This window comes from Podarcis cretensis, assembly GCF_951804945.1.
Source record: "Podarcis cretensis genome assembly, chromosome: 10".
Classification (NCBI taxonomy): domain Eukaryota; kingdom Metazoa; phylum Chordata; class Lepidosauria; order Squamata; family Lacertidae; genus Podarcis; species Podarcis cretensis.
The window spans coordinates 58852101-58874854 of record NC_137179.1 but is presented as its reverse complement, the minus strand read 5'-3'; the positions used below and the strand labels follow the sequence as shown (position 1 = coordinate 58874854).

At 42.3% G+C, this 22754-nt stretch overlaps 1 protein-coding gene across 1 annotated transcript; it reads right to left on the bottom strand.

The window, feature by feature from the left end:
• Nucleotides 1–540: 540 nt before the first annotated feature.
• Nucleotides 541–21363, bottom strand: LMOD2 (leiomodin 2). Its single transcript, XM_079994240.1, has 3 exons — nt 20865–21363; nt 4015–5466; nt 541–973 (listed from the first exon to the last, which is right to left on the bottom strand). The coding sequence occupies exons 1-3, from the start codon at nt 21135–21137 to the stop codon at nt 947–949; spliced, it is 1752 nt and encodes a 583-aa protein (XP_079850366.1). The 5' UTR covers nt 21138–21363; the 3' UTR covers nt 541–946.
• Between the last annotated feature and the right edge of the window lie 1391 nt (nt 21364–22754).

The window sequence follows — 22754 nt, the reverse complement described above, 5'->3', positions numbered from 1 at the left end:
AGTCTTGACAGACTCTGGGGTTGTGTGCCCATCTCACTTAAGAGGCCAGGGGCCAGCGCTGTCCGGAGACACTTCCGGGTCACGTGGCCAGCGTGACATCGCTGCTCTGGCCAGAGCCAGAGCCAGAGCCAGAGCCAGAGCCGCACAAGGAAACGCCGTTTACCTTCCCGCTGGTAAGCGGTCCCTATTTATCTACTTGCACCCGGAGGTGCTTTCGAACTGCTAGGTTGGCAGGTGCTGGGACCGAGCAGCGGGAGCGCACCCCGCCGCAGGGATTCGAACCGCCGACCTTTCGATCGGCAAGCCCTAGGCGCTGAGGCTTTAACCCACAGCGCCACCTGCGTCACCTTTCAGTTGTATACCTTCTGCCTATATCTGCCACCACAAGAAGAGAATTTCTCGCTTTTTTCACAGGGTGATCATATCAAATGAGTCCATCCAAAATCTCAGGTATATCAAGAACCATCTCCTGCTATTCCCAGATGCTCCATATCCCAACATAACTTAGGTGACAAACTCATGGCACTCTGGGAGAAAGGCTGTTTTGTCACTTGAAAACCCAAACCACCTTTATTGTAAATTCATGAGGCAGACATCAAAAATAAAATGCACAGGTCACTGAACAATTCCTTCTCTGTATAAAGAACATGTTCTGTGAAGTGGTACTTGGTATCAACAAGAACATCTAAAGAAACTATTTCTTCTTAGAAATCTCATCAGATAAAAAAAAAAAGTACGTTCCAGTATTTACAAATGAAAATGCTGGCGCATCCTTCGAAGCGTTGCTTGATGGTTTAATCGGTCTCTGTTCATATTCAAATATAAGAGTGCACTCTTGAAGCCTTTTACATTAGTCTATAGAACCGCTGCGGAACAACTTGGTACCTTTCTCTTAACCATCATTAAACTCTCATCTCGGTCATTTCCATTCCTGTTTCTTTGTTTTTCATCGCAGTGCTTCTGGGATTTCCACCTAAAAAAAAGAGGGGGGAGAGATTTTGTTTTTCTGATTTAGAAATATTAACTGGAAGGAAAAGAATCAGGTGGTCTAACTAGGAAAAGAGTCAATATCTAATATATTGAATGGTTATGAGGTAGTAAAAATATTATCCATGATACTGGAGCACTGTTATTGTTTTTAATGTTTAATATTATCCATGATACTGGAGCACTGGTTATTGTTTTTAATGTCTGACATTTTATTATGTCTTTATATGTGTTGAAAGCCACTCAGAGTGCCTGGGGCAATCCAGCCAGATGGGTGGGGTATAAAGAAAAAATATTATTATTATTATTGGAACACATAAGGAGAAAATGGCTAACGGGTGGCCTACAAAGCTATGTTATCTGGTACCTACTAGACCTACCAGATATTAACCAGGATTTGGTTTTGAAAAATCATTCCAGACAAATTTGTAAGGAAATCTCAAAATATTTTGTAAATTTCATATGCATGTTGGATTTCTTTGCCACATGCATTCTTATGAGATAAAAGCCTACCACACATCTTTCTACTGAGGGCAACTTTCTAGAAGCACATTCATTATTTCAAACAGGCTGACAATGGCCTATCTGAGTGCATGTACACTATGCTCTGAAGCTTAGGGCATGGTTGGGGAACCTGTGGCCTTCCAGATGTTCTTGGACTCCAACCCCCATCATCCTAGACCAGTGTTTGCCAAACTTGGGTCTCCAGGTGTTTTTTGGACTACAACTCCCATAATCCCTAGCCAGAAAGAGCAGGGGTCAGGGATGATGGGAAGTGTAGTCCAAAAATATCTGGAGATCGAAGTTTGGGAAACCTTGTCCTAGGTCATTTGCTGGGTGGAGCTGATGGGAGTTGGAATCCAACAACTATGGTTCTATGATTCTGACATCTGGAGGACAATAGTTTCCTATCCTTGCCCTACCAATAAGTGATGACCAACTTTATGGAACCTGAGCATCTATGGGAAGGGTTTGCTCTTGCTCTCAGGCCAGTGGGTGGAGCCTCTGGGTGCCACTTATACAGCAGGTGGCCACAGATGACATAACGGGCATATTCCCATGTCCACTTACAGGATTCTCCTAAAAACTCGCTCGTTAGTCTAAAAGCCTATTGTGGAAACAAAGCACAAGATAGGCATGAGCTGAGTAAACTCTTCCTACCATACAGCTTGAGATGTTATGTAGACCTCTGGGACTGAGGGCCACTAGCATTTTTGAAACTGCAACAGCAGCTCACGCTACCAATGCACAGTTCTCAAGCTCTGAGTTGGGTGGCCTTGTTTCCTACTTTACGAGAAGTGGTTCTCTATTTGAAGGAGACTTCTATTTGAAGGGTTGCCCAGTTCAAAGATTTAAAGAACCTTAAGAAAGGAGAAGAGGGGCATTGAAATTGCCCACAAACAGCTCATGGAAAGCAGATTGGGTGGACCTGCAGATCAACTGGTCACAGTCTTACAGAAATGATTTCTAAATTTACCTCTCTGTGTTAAATGGAATGTAAATTGAGTCACCGTTGGCTCATAATTCCCCTCTTGGGGATTACGCATAATGACTGGAGAATGTACAAAATTCAGCAGAGATATGCAGATTCCCCAAAGCATGTTAGGCATTATGTCTATTGACTAGGAAATATGCACAATTCCCTCTTCGTGGAAGGATTATGAACACATTCTGCACAATGGCCAGCTGTTATGCACATTAGCTGCTCAGCTTACATTCCTCTTAAAATATACAAATAATATGTGTGTGTGCATCAGTACATGTATTTTTACACAAAGCCCTATCCTTCTTCATTCCCCTTCGGTGATGCACAAGTGGTCCCACCCAAAACCCAACTGTAAGATTTCATCTTCTCTCTACCGGTCAGAAACCAGCCTGCTTTCTTTTCTTCACTGCTGACCCTAGACACCTGATTTACTTCCACTCTGTTTTGTATTTTGAAGGTTCAATCCCTGGAATCTCCAGATAGTAGGTAGATAGAGAACCTTGTCTGAAATGCTGGAGTACCCACTGTCCGTCAGAGTCAATAATACAGATTTAGATGGCCTGACTTGCAACTTCCTGTGTTGTTCTTATGAGAAGACTGGTCTTCGCACAATTGTTTCCTGTGTTTGCTTTTCAGGGGTCTGCTTATACCGCTACCACTATACTACACAACACGTTTTCAACCAGATTAACTGTCATGAAGTTCCTTCTACCCCTCAGACTCACTTAGGAGTGGAAATTGGTTAAAACAATGAAGCAGGGCATTTTTTTCCCCCAGCCAAAGCTCGCCAGAGCTCAGTTCTGGCACCTCTCAGCTGGGCGCCATTACCATTATAAGAGAACAAGGGAGGTGTTCACGGTGAGTTCCAGCACCTCTTTTTCTAGAAAAATAGCACTGCAAAGAAGCAAACTTTTAAAAGTGCTGAAGAAAATGTTATTTATTTGCAGCAGCACTCCAGTTACGTGATGCCCAACAGGGCCAGTTCCAAGTTTCTGGGGACCCTCAGGCAAAAAGGATATTACTTAAAGGGATGGGTTTTTTTCAAAGCTTGGTCAGGCATTACTTTAATAAAAATATCCATACCTCACATCTTAATTCTCATGTGCATGTTATTTGAATAGATAACTGGGAATGGTTTTAACTGAGACACTATATATATATATATGATACAAATTGACACAAATTAATGTGTTTTATTTCTTTTAATGCAGTTAGAAATTTTTCTTGAATATTATGCGGTGATCCCCTTACTTTATAGTTTAACTATAAAGGTGGGGCAGGGGGAATAAAGAAAACCTCATGCTACTTTCTAAACAAAATCTATGGCTGGATCTACACTAATCTGAAAAACACTATTAAAAACCCTATAAAAATATAGCTCTCGACACAATTTCTCATTGGTGAAGATCGTTGCCCTACACTACAGCTCCCTCTGGGGTCACATTTTTATAATGCATTTTTAACGTTGTAACTCACCAGCGTAGATTAGTCCTATCTTGTACCTGTGAGATGTGTTTCTATTTCGGAATGAAGACACTTACCCGCCTCAGCTGTTTCATGCTACTTGCACGAATTGCATCCATTAGATCGCTATGAATGGATCTTACTGGAGTAGAAGGTCGTGTGGAGGGACGTGAGCCTTCCTCTGCCTTCTTGTCTGGGACTGATTTTAATGAATTTTTTATTTCCTTCAAGATCTCGTTCTCGTATTTTTTGCTCTTCTTGCCTTTCTTCTTTTTCTGCTTATTTTGTGGGGCCTTCTTGGCACTTTCCTGTTGTTTGATAACCTCTGCAATATTCCTGGTTGGTGCCTTCTTTTCGGGAGTTATTTGAGGTGGGGGAGGTGGGGGAGGGGGAGGGGGTGGTGGGGGAGGAGGAGGAGATGGAGGTTGGTTTTTAACAGGGGGAACCTTCTTAGGAACCTTCGGAGAGGAACATGGCGAATTTCTTGGAGAAGAAGGGTGGATTTGAATAGATGAGACTTTCCTAGCAACCTTCGGAGAGGACCAAGGTGAACTTCGGGGAGATGAATAAGGCGAAGAACCAGGAGTTACTTTTTGCAAAGCTTTGGTCTTTGGATTGATGGCTCCATCCCCGCTGGCCTCTAGCTGTCTTTGCTCCTGTATCCGTTTCTGCCTTTGCTTATCCATGTTTCTTGTCAGGATGCTGGTCATGCTTATTCTTGGTCCTGCAAGCTCAAAGTGATACCCCAGTTTCACAATAGTCATATTGTCCTTCAGGAGTTTGACAATGTCCATTTCAACCTGGCTGCCCATGATATGCCTTTGGTTGTGGAACCGCAATTCCGTCAAAACCTTGTTGTTCTGCAAAGCCCTCATGATAGCAAGGATTCCTTTGCCCGTGATGAAATTGGAATCCAGATTCAGATTCGAGATGTGCTGGTTCACTTTTAACATGCCGGCAATAGCCATTGCTGCGTTGTCATCCGCATGAGTGTTGGCCAAGCTAAAGGTCTTGACCACAGTGTTGTTCTTGAGGGCCTGCGCAAAATGTGTCAGCATCTGTGGTGTGATGTTTTCAATGTTGTTTAAGTTGACTTCCGTGGTGTCGGGATCATTGTTCCTGACTTTTTCCAGGGCATCTTCAATCACCGTCGGATTTCCACATGGGTGCATGGCACCCACTCTGCAGGCCAAATCTTCAGTATTCTTTTCACTGTGGCCATTGGTAACAATTTCATCTGCATTCTTGCTACTTTTTTTTAGTTTAATGCTGAGCGAACTTCTTCTTTTTTCGGTGTCTGCAGCATTTTTACACGCTTCAGCAGGTTTCTTTTCTTCATCGTCGTCCGCACCACTTTCTTCTCCAGCGTTGTCATCTTCTTCTTCCTCCTCCTCCTCCTCTTCCTCCTTTTCCTCCTCTTCTTCATCTTCTTCAGTGAATGCCTCTTCGGAAACTTCGCTGTTACTTTCCGTGAAATATTCTTCATTAATTTCTTCCGATCCATCTTCATCATCTTCCTGTTTAGAATCCTAAAAAAGAACGTAGGTTCAATGACTGTCAAAATAAAAACATACCTTATCATAAGGGTTCTCAGAGTTTTCTAGGGATACAACCCTGAAGCTTTCCCAGATGCTAAGTTTGTCAAGTAAACATAATGCACCATTATTTTTCATTCATTTCATGCGACTGAGGCATCATTCCTCATAAAAGTGGTTTTTTCATCAAAAAAAATCTCATATAATACCTCAGTACATTGTGGACTGTCTCGATTTGGAAAGTTATGGCTATGGACACCCATTTGAGAATGTCCACAGCATCACAATGGGCAAGAAATGCATGATCTAATATTATTGTTCCCCTGTGTTCAAGGAGGGCAGGCATGGCCAAACTTGGCTTTCCAGCTCTTTTGGGACTGCAGTTCCCATCATCCCTGACCACTGGTCCTGTTAGCTAGGGATGATGGGAGTTGTAGTCCCAAAACAGCTGGAGGGCCAAGTTTGGCCATGCCTGAAGTAGGGGAACAGTAATGTTGGGGGAAATGGGCATACATGAAAAACTGACATACACCAGGAAGGCCGAACTGGTTTTGCTGGCCAAAAGAAAGCTCAGGGCACTTTCCTGAGTAGAAATAACTGTTGGCATTTTGCAACTTTGACCTGTTGCAGGACCTTAGCCAGACCTTAGCAGAGTTCTCAAAAGCAATCTGTTGCAGGCAGGATGGATGAAGCAGGAACCAGTAACTTGTTACTTATAGGTGTGTTTATTACTTACAGCAGACTCTACAAGTTACTATGTACAGAACAGGTACGCGGATCTTAACTAACTCTCTCTCACAAAACCAAACGACTCTTCGACTCCACACTGACCAAACACATACCAGTCAGTAGGTCATAAATCATTATGCCTGTGTGAGACCTTGACCAATGGTAGAGCTGTTTCCAGGCCTCTGTATCTCCAGGCAGAAATTACTCCTTTCTGCTCAGTCATCTTTGGCTGTCGGCCAACTCTTAATTGATTCTGTGTGAAGCTGCACAGAATTGCACGTAGTCAAAAAGCCAACAATAACATGCAAGTTCTGGTCTTGGGGATGGAGGGACAGATACACAGACAACACCGGCCTAATGTGGGGTGTATCGGCTGGTAAATTGCAGTGCATGCAAGACTCAGGAGAGTATAGAGGACTAACACAAAAGAGCTGGACCATAAAGAAGGCTGATTGCCGATTGATGCTTTTGAATTATGGTGCTGGAGGAGACTCTTGAGAGTCCCATGGACTGCAAGAAGATCAAACCTCTCCATTCTTAAGGAAAGCCCTGAGTGCTCACTGGAAGGACAGATTCTGAAGCTGAGGCTCCAATACTTTGGCCATCTCATGAGAAGAGAAATCTCCCTGGAAAAGACCCTGATGTTGGGAAAGATGGAGGGCACAAGGAGAAGGGGATGACAGAGGATGAGATGGTTGCATAGTGTTCTCGAAGCTAGCAGCATGAGTTTGACCAAACTGCGGGAGGCAGTGGAAGACAGGAGTGCCTGCCGTGCTCTGGTCCATGGGGTCACAAAGAGTCGGACATGACTAAACGACTAAACAACAACAACAAAAGAAGGAAATAAAGGTGGTCCATGAAGGGAGGCACTGATCCTTCCCTTTGCCATGATTGTGTTCCCATGAGCAGGCATGTTCATCTGTGTATTGTACCCATGCAACATTATGTTTAGGTTACAATTAATATGAGATGAATAAAACCTAAACTTTGGCAAGAAGTGCTCGTGTTAACACAAAGAAAGGTGATTCACCAAAAGACAGCTATTGGCTTGCAGGGCTGTTTTAAATTCTGGTCACCCTACAGTATGATGGGCCACAAGCTAAGAACAAATATTTCTTGGCCTGTTAAAAAAAACCCTCAAATATTCACCCCACCCTGCAAAAAACCAAATGAAAGTATGACCATCTCAGGGTCACACTGGGCTAAGCAAACGTTTGTTGAACGTGTGCTTAAAACTGGACAGCTGCATGGGTCTGCAATCTTTCTTGAGACCGTAGCATGCAAGTAGAGGTTTTTAACCTCTTCAGCATCACACTATTTTCATGCTATTTGCCCCACAGAGCTGCTATTTACAGTAAACAGCACCGCTGGGAGAAACACCAGCTCAGGGAGATGATTGTTTGGTTAGGAAACATCACAAGGAGGAAAAATTACAAATACGCCCTTTTTTCTCTCCTGTTCTGAACCACCACAAAGAAGTGGCCAGTGCTATGCTACTTAGCCTCATTCCGTATTTTCTAAACTTTGTGGCCCATACTACAGTTGCCAGCAATAGCTGCATTGCAATCAGTGACTGGGACTGAAATCACAAGTAAAAATCCTAGCAAACGCTAGAAAGAATTGTGGGACCCTTGCCCCATTTGGACTGCACACAGAGGACTCCATTGCCGCCTCTCCTGGTATGCCCCACGGAGGACCTTAAGGTCCACAAATAACAACACCTTGGAGGTCCCAAGTCGCAAGGTGGTTAGATTGGTCTCAACTAGGGCCAGGGCCTTTTCAGTACTGGCCCCGACTTGGTGGGACGCTCTGTCACAAGAGACTAGGGCCCTGCGGGACTTGACATCTTTCCGCAGGGCCTCCAAGACAGAGCTGTTCCGCCTGGCCTTTGGTTTGGACTCTCAGTCTGACCCTTATGTTTCCCTCCCCTTATGGTTTTGATCCAAGGGCTACTGTTAAATTGAGGCTGCATTTTAAATTATATTTTAACCTGTATTTTAAATTGGTTTATTTTATTTTTTGATCTATGGGCTACTATTAAAACGAGGCTGCATTTTAAATTATATTTTAACCTGTATTTTAAATTGGTTTATTTTATTTTTTATTGTAATTTTACTGGTGTTAGCCGCCCTGAGCCCAGCTCTGGCCGGGGAGAAACACCAGCTCAGGGAGATGATTGTTTGGTTAGGAAACATCACAAGGAGGAAAAATTACAAATACGCCCTTTTTTCTCTCCTGTTCTGAACCACCACAAAGAAGTGGCCAGTGCTATGCTACTTAGCCTCATTCCGTATTTTCTAAACTTTGTGGCCCATACTACAGTTGCCAGCAATAGCTGCATTGCAATCAGTGACTGGGACTGAAATCACAAGTAAAAATCCTAGCAAACGCTAGAAAGAATTGTGGGACCCTTGCCCCATTTGGACTGCACACAGAGGACTCCATTGCCGCCTCTCCTGGTATGCCCCACGGAGGACCTTAAGGTCCACAAATAACAACACCTTGGAGGTCCCAAGTCGCAAGGTGGTTAGATTGGTCTCAACTAGGGCCAGGGCCTTTTCAGTACTGGCCCCGACTTGGTGGGACGCTCTGTCACAAGAGACTAGGGCCCTGCGGGACTTGACATCTTTCCGCAGGGCCTGCAAGACAGAGCTGTTCCGCCTGGCCTTTGGTTTGGACTCTCAGTCTGACCCTTATGTTTCCCTCCCCTTATGGTTTTGATCCAAGGGCTACTGTTAAATTGAGGCTGCATTTTAAATTATATTTTAACCTGTATTTTAAATTGGTTTATTTTATTTTTTGATCTATGGGCTACTATTAAAACGAGGCTGCATTTTAAATTATATTTTAACCTGTATTTTAAATTGGTTTATTTTATTTTTTATTGTAATTTTACTGGTGTTAGCCGCCCTGAGCCCAGCTCTGGCCGGGGAGGGCGGGGTATAAATAAATTGTTATCATCATCATCATCATCATCATCATCATCATCATTTCTGGCCTGTTGGCGGTGCATTTTGGAGGAACAGGAGTCCTAAGTCATCCGTCCCTCTTTGCTTGATGCGGGTTATGCCTGTTGCAACCATGACAACAGTCAGAAACAGAGAGAGGAAGGACTGGATGAGATATGGCAGTTTCATATAGACCCCCTTCATCCCTCCTAGCATCCATTCCGCTACTTCACCCCGGACTCCACCTGCCTGTGTGGAATATTATGTAAGCAAATACAGTGGTACCTCAGGTTAAGTACTTAATTCGTTCCAGATGTCTGTTCTTAACCTGAAACTGTTCTTAACCTGAAGCACCACTTTAGCTAATGGGGCCTCCTGCTGCCGCCGCGCCGCCGGAGCACGATTTCTGTTCTCATCCTGAAGCAAAGTTCTTAACCTGAAGCACTATTTCTGGGTTAGTGGAGTCTTTAACCTGAAGCATATGTAACCCGAGGTACCACTGTACTTCTTTTGGTGCTTGGCTGAGTTGGGGAGAAACCAGAGCTCTGCTCAGTCCTTCTGGAATCTTCTGCATGTGGGGCCATTGCCTACTGTGCAAGTGGATTGTGCCATAAACGTTTGGAGCTAAAATTACAATAATATAATTGTGCTTGAAACAGAGAGCAGTTTCAGAGAGAAGTGCCAATCAGCCTCAAGTGTGGGCTGAAATTAAGTATAGCATTAACTGTGCTTGTACCTTCCCAGATCTAAACATAATGATCGTTGCTATTTGGGTATAATATATTGCGCTACAGAGCTCTGAATCCTTTTTGCATCCCCATCTTTACTTTAGGTTACATTATTATTCATTCGCTATTTGTTACCTTCGGAGAAGCTGCATGGCAAAACTATAGTAATCCCTTGACTGCATACCAGCACCCTGGGCTGCAGAATTTGGATACATTCCTCTAGCTGGGTTCTGATAAGCGCCAATCAAGGAGTGAGATAATTCCATGGCAGCCAACCGAATGATGCTGCTTTGCACTGGTGGAGAATGTGGCTGTATCAGTTCAGGGGTAAATATAGCCCTATAATCTGTATACTGCTAGGAATTTTATTCCCCTCCTTGGTTTGTTTTTCACCGCGCTGCTCTACAAAAACAAGTGATTATGTTTCAAAAGAAGCAGAGGCACTTCGAGAAGAAGTTAAGATTAAATCCGAAGTCACAGCCGATTCTGAGAGAAATTATTATTATTATTATTATTTTTAAATGATATTTATTAAGATTTTCCAATTACAACAAAATAAAAAAAAATAAAAAAAACAAAACATCCAATTTTAAAATCTTTTTCCAAATAACATCTTTTCGGGGCTTCCCCTCCCCTCCCCCTCCTGTATTCCAATCTTACAAATAAACAAACAAACAAAAAATTCAGCAAGTTCTTATCCCAAATTTTAACTTATTATCATTGACTCAATTTTAAAAATATTTTCCCATCCCCTAAAATCGACCTGTTCCCTTCCGCGAGTTCCCCCCTTTAATATGCAATACAGATTAAAATAGAAGAAAAATAAAAAATAATAATTTTACACCCTTTGGATTCCAAATTTCCCTCCCCCCTTTCCCGGTTGCGTTCCCAATGTTCCTCGACGTCTGATGTCTTCCTGGAGTTCCCACATCTCTCTAAACCATAGTCCTTTCCCAGTCCTCTTTAATTTCGAATGTCCAATCTTGGAAGGAGTCTGTCTCAAAAAAGGCCCATTTCTTCCATCCAGATTTTTATATCTAGGAGTAAAAGCTCCGATTTTATTTCTTTAAACCTGTCAAATCTGGATGTCCCAAATGTTCCCACTTCCAGCTTTGTCCAGTTCTTATTATTTTTGTTGTTCTTGTTGATCTCTCTCCTCCTTTTTTTTTTTTCCCCTGCTCTCCTGCACAAATGTTCCAATTCCAAAAGCTTCTAATTCCTCTGCAGAGGCTTGTTATTCAAGAACAAAACATTACATCAAGTCCTTTTCATTCTTCAATAGATAAATCTATTGTCTCCTTTAGTGCGTAGACCTCTGTAGACAGATTCTGAGAGAAATTAAACTTTACCAAGCACAATATTCCAAATTGATAAACCAGGAAATAGAGTGGAAAGTTAAATTAATGAAACAAAGAACATTTGAATCGGCGAACAAATGTGGAAAACTGCTAGCATGGCAGTTGAAGAAGAGACAAAAGCTAAATACTGTTACAAATTTAGAGATTGAAGGAAGAAATATTCAGAACCCTGTGGATATTAGAAAATGTTTCCAGAGATATTTTAAAAAATTATATTCTCAAGGGCCGCAAGATGAAGCTGAGATAAAACAATTTTTGAAAAAGAATGGACTATCAAAATTAACACAAGAAAATAGAGTAATCCTGAACTCTAAAATAACACGACAAGAGATTGAACAAGCCATTCAGAACACGCAACTGGGCAAATCCCCAGGGCCAGATGGGCTCACCTCCAAGTACTATAAGACATTGAAAGACTATTTGATACAACCATTGCTGGAGGTTTGCAATGAAATTTTGGAGGGGAAGAAGGCGCCGGAATCATGGAAAGAAGCGTTTATCACATAGATACCAAAAGTGGAAACTGAAAAGACCCAACTTAAGAACTACCGCCCCATCTGTCTTCTAAATGTGGATTACAAAATATTTGCAGACATTTTGGCAAGTAGATTTAAAAAAGTTTTGAACCAGGTAATTCACAAGGACCAGACAGGCTTTCTCCCAGGTAGACATTTGTTTGCTAATACAAGGAATATTATTGATATTTTGGAACTCTTGCAAACAAATATCAATACAAAAGCAGTGTTAATTTTCATCGATGCGGAGAAGGCCTTTGATAATATTTCTTGGAAATTTATGAAGGAAAATTTGGAAGGGATGGGAATGGGACGGGGTTTTGGAAATGGGATAGATGCAATTTATTCTGAACAAAAAGCTAAACTGATAGTAAACAATGTGATTACAGAAGAGTTCAAAATTGAAAAAGGAACACGACAGGGCTGTCCTATTTCCCCATTGTTATTTATTTCGGTCCTGGAGGTGCTCTTGAACACGATCAGAGGGGACCGGTTGGTTAAAGGGATTGAGGTCGGAGAGAAACAATATAAACTTAAAGCGTTTGCAGATGACCTAGTTTTGACCTTACAGGAGCCAGAATCTAGTACGAAAAAAGTATTACAACTAATTCAAGAGTTTGGTCGGGTAGCGGGATTTAAATTAAACAAGCAGAAAACTAAGGTGCTGGGAAAAAAATTGACAGTTACAGAGTCAGAACGGTTTCAGAAAGAGACAGAGTTAAATGTGGTTAAAAAAGTAAAATACCTAGGGGTGAACATAACAGCAAAAAATCTGAGTCTATTTAAAGATAATTATGAGAAATGTTGGGTTGAAATTAAGAGAGACTTAGAAACTTGGACAAGATTGAAACTTTCCTTGTTAGGCCGAATTGCTGCTGTAAAGATGAATGAATTGCCAAAAATGCTGTTTTTATTTCAAACATTACAGATTGTGGACAAAACAGAGTGTTTCCGGAAGTGGCAGAGAGATATTTCCAAATTTGTCTGGCAGGGCAAAAAGCCCAGAATTAAGTTTAAGATATTAACTGATGCGAAAGAAAGAGGGGACTTTGCCCTGCCAGACTTAAGGTTGTATTATGAATCAGCAGCTTTCTGCTGGTTGAAAGATTGGCTGCTTCTTGAGAATACTGATGTATTAGATTTGGAAGGTTTTGACAATGCGTTTGGTTGGCATGCATATTTATGGTATGACAAGGTTAAGATTAATAGGAATTTCAAGAACCATATTGTCAGAAAAGCATTGTTTAATGTCTGGACAAAATATAAAGACTTATTGGAAAATAAAACTCCAAGGTGGCTTTCACCATTGGAAGCTAAGGCCCGAAAAAGACTCAATATGGAGGCCAAATGGCCGAAGTATTGGGAAATATTAGAAAAAGATGGAGACAACTGGAAATTGCAGAGTCAGGAGAAAATGAAAGACAAAGTGCGAGATTGGTTACATTATGCTCAGATTAAAGAAGTTTTTAAAATTGATAAAAAATTAGGATTCCAGGTGGAAAAATCGAAGCTAGAAACGGAACTGTTAGAGCCTAAGACTAAGGTACTTTCAAGAATGTATAACTTGCTGTTAAAATGGAACACACAAGATGAAACGGTTAAATCGGCTATGATAAAGTGGGCACAGGACATTGGGCATAATATTATGTTTGAGGACTGGGAAAAATTGTGGGTTACTGGGCTGAATTTTACTGCATGTAACGCTTTGAAAGAAAATGTAATGAAAATGATATATAGATGGTACATGACCCCAGTCAAACTTGCAAAAATATACCATTTGTCTGATAATAAGTGTTGGAAATGTAAGGAAAATGAAGGAACGTTCTTTCACCTTTGGTGGACTTGCCCCAAAGTGAAGGCTTTCTGGGAAATGATATATAATGAGCTGAAAAAGGTATTTAAGTATGCCTTCACTAAGAAACCAGAGGCCTTCCTTTTGGGTATTGTTGGCCAAGGGGTATTAAAGAAGGATCGAACATTTTTTATGTACGCAACAACAGCAGCAAGGATACTCGTTGCCAAGCATTGGAAAACTCAAGATCTACCCACACTGGAGGAATGGCAGATGCAACTGATGGACTATATGGAATTGACCGAGATGACGGGCAGAATCCGAGACCTGGGAGAGGAGACGGTGGAAGAAGATTGGAGAAAATTTAAGATATATTTGCAAAAGTATTGTAAATTGTATGAATGCTAAGCAGGATGTTTGATCATAAACAATTGGGCACCATGGAAACAGATGAAGTGAACTATGAAGATAAGTTAAACTTATGAAAAAACCAAATTTTTAGATAACTATTGGATTAATTTTAATGCGCCAAAGAGGAAACAAACATATCTAAAATTTAAGATATAATATTGTAAAAATTGACTTTAAGGTGGGGATAAGGTGATAAATTGCTGGTTTAATTTTTATAAACTTGGAATGCAGGAGCGGGAGATGTGAGGAAGTCCAAAGAGGATTAGAAAATATGCTATGACACATGATATTTTTGTATGTTTTATTCGGTTTGTTGTATTTAAAAAATCCTTAATAAAAATTTAATAATAAAAAAAAAACAAAAGAAGCAGAGGCACGTATGAGAAAAATGACTACCTCAAAGGAACTGTGTAGCTCGGCAGTTGCCGAAACACTCTCATATATAATTTTGTGAAATACCTTTCATTTGGTCTGGTCTTTACCTCTTTGTAAGTTATTTTGCCTACCAGGAAGGAAGGAACTCTCAGGTGGGTTGCTGAGAGAAGAAATGGAAGTTCCCAGCTGAGAGATGGAAAGGTCTACTCTTTTTTGTGTGAAATAAGGGTTAAGATATATCCTTCACAGAAGGTTCTGTTTTTTATTTCCCTCCCTCCCTCCCTCCCTCCCTCCCTCCCTCCCTTCCTTCCTTCCTTCCTTCCTTCTGTCCTTCCATCCTTGGTTTTCTTTTCTTCTCTATTTTTATTTAGATCAGTTTGGTTTTTATTGTATTCTATGTTGAAAACTTTCAACAAAAACTCAGATAAAGAAATAATAAGTTACTTTGTCTACCCAAGAAGGACTTTCCCCCACGTGACTATTCATAACAGCCAGAATGATTTGGAAGATAGAATATGGGCCCAATACACATCCTTTTTGTAATGGTTCTAAGGGTTGCTCGTGCGTAAACTGGTGCAACACCTGGCTGGGTTGCCTGTGAACCTTTTCTCTCCGGACAGCCACTCACCCGTGGCTGTCTCAATCGCTGGCAGAATCCGTCAGTGGGCGTTTCTTGAACTTCTTCCAGCAAAGAAGCTCTTTTTTTTTAATAAATGTTTATTAAGATTTTTTAAATACAAATGCAAAGATAATCAACAATATAGCATATATCATCACATATTTTCAAAACCTCTTTGGACTCCCTCACATCTCCCGCTCCCACTTACATCGTCTTAAATTTTAACCAGCAAATTATCAATATTATTTAAATTCTTAGGTCCCATTCTTTTAAACATAATCTAATCGTTCTCCAAATGATTTATATTTTCCTCGATCTACTTGTCATCCTAACTCCATCTAATTTAGTGGTGGTCAATTATTTATGATCTAGCATCCTTCTTAACATTCAACCAAATTACAATGCTTTTTTAAATAAATCTTAAATTTCTTCCAGTCTTCTTCAACCTTCTCTTCTCCCAGGTCTCGGATTCTGCCAGTCATCTCGGCTAGTTCCACCAGCAAAGAAGCTCTTTGACGCCTAGTCTCCTCCTACTCTCCCTGCCTTCTGTGCAAGGAGGGTGTAGGCAGCGGAGGACCCTTACTCTCCCCGCTGGTCCCTGGCAAGGAGTCATAGGACCGCCTCGCCGATTCCCCCATCTGCCCCCCTTCTCCACTGGTGCTACGCTGATTCTCTTCCCCAGAAGATGGGCTGCCTCTCCCCATCCCGGGACACTCTCTGGGACCCCTCCGGAGCCCGCTCTGGGACCCCTCTGGAGCCCTGATGGCAGTTCCCTGACACTTTTCAATACAGTGGTGCCTCGCAAGACGAAATTAATCCATTCCGTGAGTCTCTTCGTCTTGCGGTTTTTTTGTCTTGCGAAGCACGGCTATTAGCGGCTTAGCGGATTAGCACTATTAGCGGTTTAGCGGCTTAGCAGCTATTAGCGGCTTAGCGGCTTAGAAAAAGGGGGGGGGCTCGCAAGAACTCGCAAGACGTTTCGTCTTGTGAAGCAAGCCCATAGGGCAATTCATCTTGCGAAGCACCTCAAAAGACGGAAAACTCTTTCGTCTAGCGAGTTTTTCGTCTTGCGAGGCATTTGTCTTGCGGGGCACCACTGTAAATTAAAAGCAAATATAGATTAAACAGTTACTTGTTGTTTGCTCTGTGATGTTTTGTGATACATTTGTGTGTGATTCACAAATTCTTTGTAAATGTTGTGACAATGATTTATTCTTTTATAAATAAGCCATCAAGGCCATGAAAGACAGGAGTGCCTGGCGTGCTCTGGTCCATGGGGTCATGAAGAGGCGGACACGACTAAACGACTAAACAACAACAAAATATAAGGACGGTGGATTTAAAACTATCCTCAGCCCTGAACAGACTGGCAGTTAAACTAATTCTTAGCTTTAATTGTGTTAAATGAGACTGATAGCCCAAACTTGAATTTGTTTTTCAAGCAACACAGGATATTTTTAATTTGGAAAATATATTTTCATTTTGTGACTAGAATAATCCTTTAAAGACCATTATTGCCTGCTAATGTATGGGGACTGGGATCCAGCAAATACATAATGCTTCGAATCATAAACTACAGTTAAGGGATTAAGGCTGTGGTTCTACATTTATTTCCTGGGAGCAAGCCCCACCGAACTCAGTAGGACTTAGATTTTACTATACATGTATAGGATTGCCCTGCAGAAATGAACCATTGGGTTAAGTAGTCCTTTTCCCAATGCTTCATGCACAAATTACAATCTTATCCTGAACAGTTTTGGTTCTTTCTGCTTCTCGGTTTTCCAATCTTAAATTCAGTCCTTCACCTGTTTGCAGAAGTGAACAAATTTTATTTTAAAAATATTCTCATGAAAATTATTCAGCATTTTAATGCGAACTTCTCCTAATAAACACACTTTTGAATGCAGTTTTGATGAACGCACATGTTCTCGCAAGTGATTTCTCCTGATATAATGAATGTCATTTTCACAAATGTGCACATTTTTTTATCTAATATATGCATTTTTTTGTAAACCATGGTTGATTGGAGAACTACATTGCATAGTTTGAAGTACGAATTTGGAAGGATGGCTGTTTCAGTTCTCATGGTGTTTTAGAAAGGGCAGATTTGATAAAAGATAGCTTGAAATGTGAACTGAATCGAATTCACCACCATACCTCATCCTGAATAACCTTAACCGTTATGTAACATGAGTCAGGTTAAGATAACTAGCCTGGATAAGACAGAAACTGGTTGGCATTAACCATGGTAAAGATGAACATGGAGAGATGGACAGGATGACTTCACATGGAGGATGAGGCATCTACACCCTTCAATAATGATTGATTGCTGTAAAGACCAACACGATAAAGGCCAAAGAGCTCTGATTGTGCATAGGCCAGTCCTGAAATTCTCTGGAGTTTGGGAAGCACATTAGTGTTGTGGCTGCTTTCAGAGGGGAGCCCCAGAAATCTCACTATACCTGTACAGTGGTACCTCGGGTTAAGTACTTAATTCATTCCGGAGGTCCGTTCTTAACCTGAAACTGTTCTTAACCTGAAGCACCACTTTAGCTAATGGGGCCTCCTCCTGCTGCCACGACAGCAGAGCACAATTTCTGTTCTCATCCTGAAGCAAAGTTCTTAACTCTGAGTACTATATCTGGGTTAGCGGAGTGCGTAACCTGAAGCATATGTAACCTGAAGCGCATGTAACCTGAGGTACCACTGTATACCTGAAGGAGCATCTCCATCCCCATTGTTCAGCCCGGACACTGAGGTCCAGCGCCGAGGGCCTTCTGGCGGTTCCCTCCCTGTGAGAAGTGAGGTTACAGGGAACCAGGCAGAGGGCCTTCTCGGTAGTGGCTCCTGCCCTGTGGAACGCCCTCCCAGCAGATCTCAAGGCAATAAACAACTATTTTACTTTTAAAAGACAACTGAAGGAAGCCCTGTTTAGGGAAATTTTTAATGTCTGATGCTGTATTGTTTTTAATGTTTGGCTGGAAGCCGCCCAGAGTGGCTGGGGAAACCCAGCCAGATGGGCGGGGAATAAATAATAAATAATTATTATTATTATTATTATTATTATTATTATTATTATTATTATTCTTCACACTGATCTTGGGATCCTGTCTATTGATAGCAATGCAAATTATCTGCTCTGGGGTTATGTACACTTTAGCTGCTTAAAATACGGCAAGTTACCTCCCCCTTTGCATTTCAAGTTACACCAGCAACTCCTATTCCTGAAGCCGTAATTTGCACGTGCGCAATGGCTGCCGCAAATGATCTAGGCTAGGCTGAGAGCTGGCTCAAGGTCACCTAGCGAGTTTCATGGTTGAAGAGGGATTTGAACCCTGGTCTCCCAGGTCCTACGCTACATGACACTCTGTCATGTCCGTCTCAGATATACATGCCTCAGTTTAACTGTGAAGTCAACGTGGCTCGCGTTTTCAAATCGGATGGAAGAGGGTTTGCAGGAAAACGCATCAGACTACTGCATTTCTCAAGAAATTGCAGGACATGTAAGGATCGTGGCTAATGTCATCCTTCAAATCCCAGGAGTGGGAGTGCACTGGAACCAGAGTAAATTGTAATGCGTATACAGTGGTACCTCAGGTTACATACACTTCAGGTTACATACGCTTCAGGTTACAGACTCCGCTAACCCAGAAATAGTGCTTCAGGTTAAGAACTTTGCTTCAGAATGAGAACAGAAATCGTGCTCCGGCGGCGCGGCGGCAGCAGGAGGCCCCATTAGCTAAAGTGGTGCTTCAGGGTAAGAACAGATTCAGGTTAAGAACGGACCTCCAGAATGAATTAAGTACTTAACCTGAGGTACCACTGTAGTTGGGGAGTTCAAGACCATGGCCAATGACTGTAAAGAATTTCGTACATGAAATGTGCTATTGAAACCTGCAGTTTGAGCTATACATTTAAGCCCAATCAAAGAGTCAATTCCTCCTGGGATTCTGCCATCCCTTCCTCATATATAGACTGGTCACATTTTAAAATGATCGCTCATTGTAAGTTAGGTCCTGTTGAATGCAAATACAAAAAAAAAAAAATGTTACTGGTTTTAACAGGCTTCCTTAGTCTCGGCCCTCCAGATGTTTTGAGACTACAATTCCCATCATCCCTGACCACTGGTGCTGCTATCTAGGGATCATGGGAGTTGTAGGCCAAAAACCTCTGGAGGGCCGAGATTGAGGAAGCCTAGGTTTTAACATAATGTTTTTGAATCAACTGAAGTGTTATTATTTTTAAGTTCTCTTTCCTCCAACTGAAGGAAATGCAGCTGAGAACGACGATGTACAAAAAACACACACCTTGCAAACAACCAAGTTGCATATCAGGCCGTGTGTTTTTTTTTTAGTTTAGCCCTCACTTGGTTCTGCTCGTTTTCTACAAGTCTGTATTTTGAAAAGCTGGAAAATTTTAAAAACGTGTTCCTGTTTATGGTATTAAAATATACCATCTCAGAAGCCCTCAACCATTGTTAATATGTACATCAATCAACTCTCCTTCGACAAAAGTGAATTTTCACTGACATTCTACAGGGATGAGGAACCGCCGACCTTCCAGGTATTGTTGGAACACAACTCCCATCATCCTTGACTTTGCTGGCCAGACTCCAGGAGGCCTTCAGCACAGTTCGGCCAGTTTGACCCCCCCCCCTCATGTTTCCACTGGACCTCCCAATTCCTTTTGCGGTGGCAGCTTCACCCTCCTCCTCTTCTCTATCCTGTCACCTCTCCTTCCTCTTGTTCACCTGTGACAGTGGTGGTGACACCGGCAAATTTTCTGCCACCTCCTCAGCACCTGGGTTATTATTATATTTATTTAATACACTTCTATGCTGCCCTATACCACACCAAAGGTCCTTCTCTGAGCCTGCAATACAGGCTAGAAGAATGCCCACCACTATTACTTTTAAAAATAGATAAAATGCTAAGTCCAGAATGCGGCAGCTAGACTGGTGACTGGGAGTGGCTGCCGGGACCACATAACACCGGTCCTGAGAGATCTGCATTGGCTCCCAGTACGTTTCCGAGCACAATTCAAAGTGTTGGTGCGGACCTTTAAAGCCCTAAACGGCCTTGGTCCTGTATACCTGAAGGAGCGTCTCCACCCCCATGTTCAGCCCAGACACTGAGATCCAGCGCCGACGGCCTTCTGGCGGTTCCCTCATTGCGAGAAGTGAGGTTACAGGGAACCAGACAGAGGGCCTTCTCGGTAGTGGCGCCCGCCCTGTGGAACACCCTCCCTTCAGATGTGAAGGAAATAAGTAGCTATCTTCTCTTTAAAAGACATCTGAAGGCAGCCCTGTTTAGGGAAGTTTTTAATATTTGATGCTGTATTGTTTTTAACACTCGATTGGGAGCCACCCAGAATGGCTGGGGAAACTCAGCCAGATGGGCGGGGTATAAATAAATTATTATTATTATTATTATTATTATTATTATTATTATTAAAGTTCTTCTAACCACTGCGGCAAACTGGTGGTGGTGCATTCACACCCAGAATGTCTGGTTCTGAGAAGAAGGGCACTCTTAGCCTTTGCTCAGGCACAACGTGGAGGTGGAGAGTGATGCTACACTTGATCTTAGCCCAAAGAGTGATGGTAGATGGCTTTCCAGCCACTGTGGATGGGAGCTCATCTTGGTTCCCAAGCGTTGCCCGCAGCACCACCACCTGGGCCTAGCAGTGAGGCAGGTTGGATCAATGAGGGGCCTTTGGCCGGTGCCCAACCAGGCTGTCTCCTGCTACCTGCCCTGATGCTGGCTGGAGAAGATAGGAGTTCTACATTTCTCCAATAAATACTGCCCCCATTCATCAATGAGTTAAGCAAGCATTGTGGGAGAAATACAGTTTGAACAAGAATAGAAAATGAGAATAAGTATTTCTGGGACGCAGTTCAAAGCATTTTTGAGCCTACCTTTTCACACGCCCCCATCCTCTCTTTTTCCAGTAGTTTCCTGGTCTCCCTTTCCCAATAGGCCATTAGTGCCTCCCGGCTGAAAGTTCCCGTTGGCGTTTTCTCCGTGAGACTTTTTTGCCTGTGTCCCACCGGAAGGTTTCGGTCAGGCTCAATGTCCTCCAGCTCTCTCTCCAACTCCTTCAGCTCCTCATCGGTCAGAGAAGCCAGCAGCTCATCTTCATCTAGCTCCTCGTATTTACTAAGCTCTCGCCTGTAGCCAAAGGTAGACATGGTCCCTTCTGTCGTTAGGCTGGTGCAAATCTGAAACCGCAATGCAGCATTCACGAAAAGCTTGAATCGAGGCGTCTGTATCTGATTTGGCCAGCAACTGTTTCCCCCGAGTGGCTGCGGCACCCTTTAAAAAGTGTTCCTAGGGGATTGCGACAATGTGCGGAAGGATGAAAGCATGTTCTGTTTTAAGCATCAGACGTCAGACAGCAAGAGAGTCGAACAGAAGGAATGTCCCAACACCAGTGTCTGGTCGTCTCTTAAACACAGGGATTATTGACATACTGACCATGACCATATTTAGCGTAGCATGATACAAGGGAAATGTATATTCATCGACATACTTTGTGGCCAGGAAGATGGTAGGGAAAAAACAGGGACGCTTGCATAGACCTTGTGTTGACTCCACAACAGAGAGTGGATGAATAAAGAACATTTGACTTCTGTAGGATTAGTGTCCTTCCAAAGGGGCACAAAATATTTTCACAGCTGTTCAGAAAAGCACCCCTTATTTTCATGGTTTTTAAGAGGGAGGTTGGCAGGAGAAGGAGCTGTAACTTTGTCGGGCTGGAGATTTGTTATCTCCAGGAATGTAACAAAGCCAGGATACACATTCCCAAGATTGTGGACTGCCGCTCAGCTTATGTTCTTCATGTTTTAAATAATTAGGTAAGGAAGACAAAAATGAAACCCTTTCAATTTGAAAAAACAAAACCTCAAACGTAGCTATAATATTAGCTTTATTATCCCAAGGATTTCCCAAGGTATGAGGGCAAAACCAAAAACCTATTAGTCTCAGATTTTGATGTTGCCCCCCCAATATCCCAGAGAGCAAAAAGTGCCATAATTACATAGGCCATTTTGTGGGGATGTTTGAGGAACTTGGTCTTTGCGAATTTCTCACGGAGCAATGGATCCAAACTACAAGAAAGAATATTCCACCTAAACATTAGGAAGAACTTCCTGACAGTAAGAGCTGCTCGACAGTGGAATTTGCTGCCAAGGAGTGTGGTGGAGTCTCCTTCTTTGGAGGTCTTTAAGCAGAGGCTTGACAACCATATGTCAGGAGTGCTCTGATGGTGTTTCCTGCTTGGCAGGGGGTTGGACTCGATGGCCCTTGTGGTCTCTTCCAACTCTATGATTCTATGATTCTATGATTCTATGATTCTATGATAATCCGATCCGTTCCTCTTGAACTAATATCTACCTGTCCACATTGTCTTGATGTTCTGAGGTGGTTTTCAGCCATTTATGCATACCAAAGCATCATTAAATACATATTTTGAGAGGAAGAACACATTTAAATGAGTATTTAAATATGTATTTTGAGAGGACCAACAAATAAATAAATCACAGATTGGTAGAGGTAGGTGTCTGTGTGTTGGGTGAATGTGTCTCCACCAGCTAAGCCATTCTCCTGCAGGCCCACATTAATAAATTGTGGCTTCAATCCGCAGGTGCAGAACTTCCTATTCCACCTATTAAACATGTGGTCAGGTAGAAGTACTGCCAGAGCAAAAGACCATGTTTCATGGTAGGCATGGGCGGAGTCAACCCAGGATCCATTTGATCCATAACCAGCCCCACAGCAGCATCAAGGCCAATCCAGAGCAAATTGCT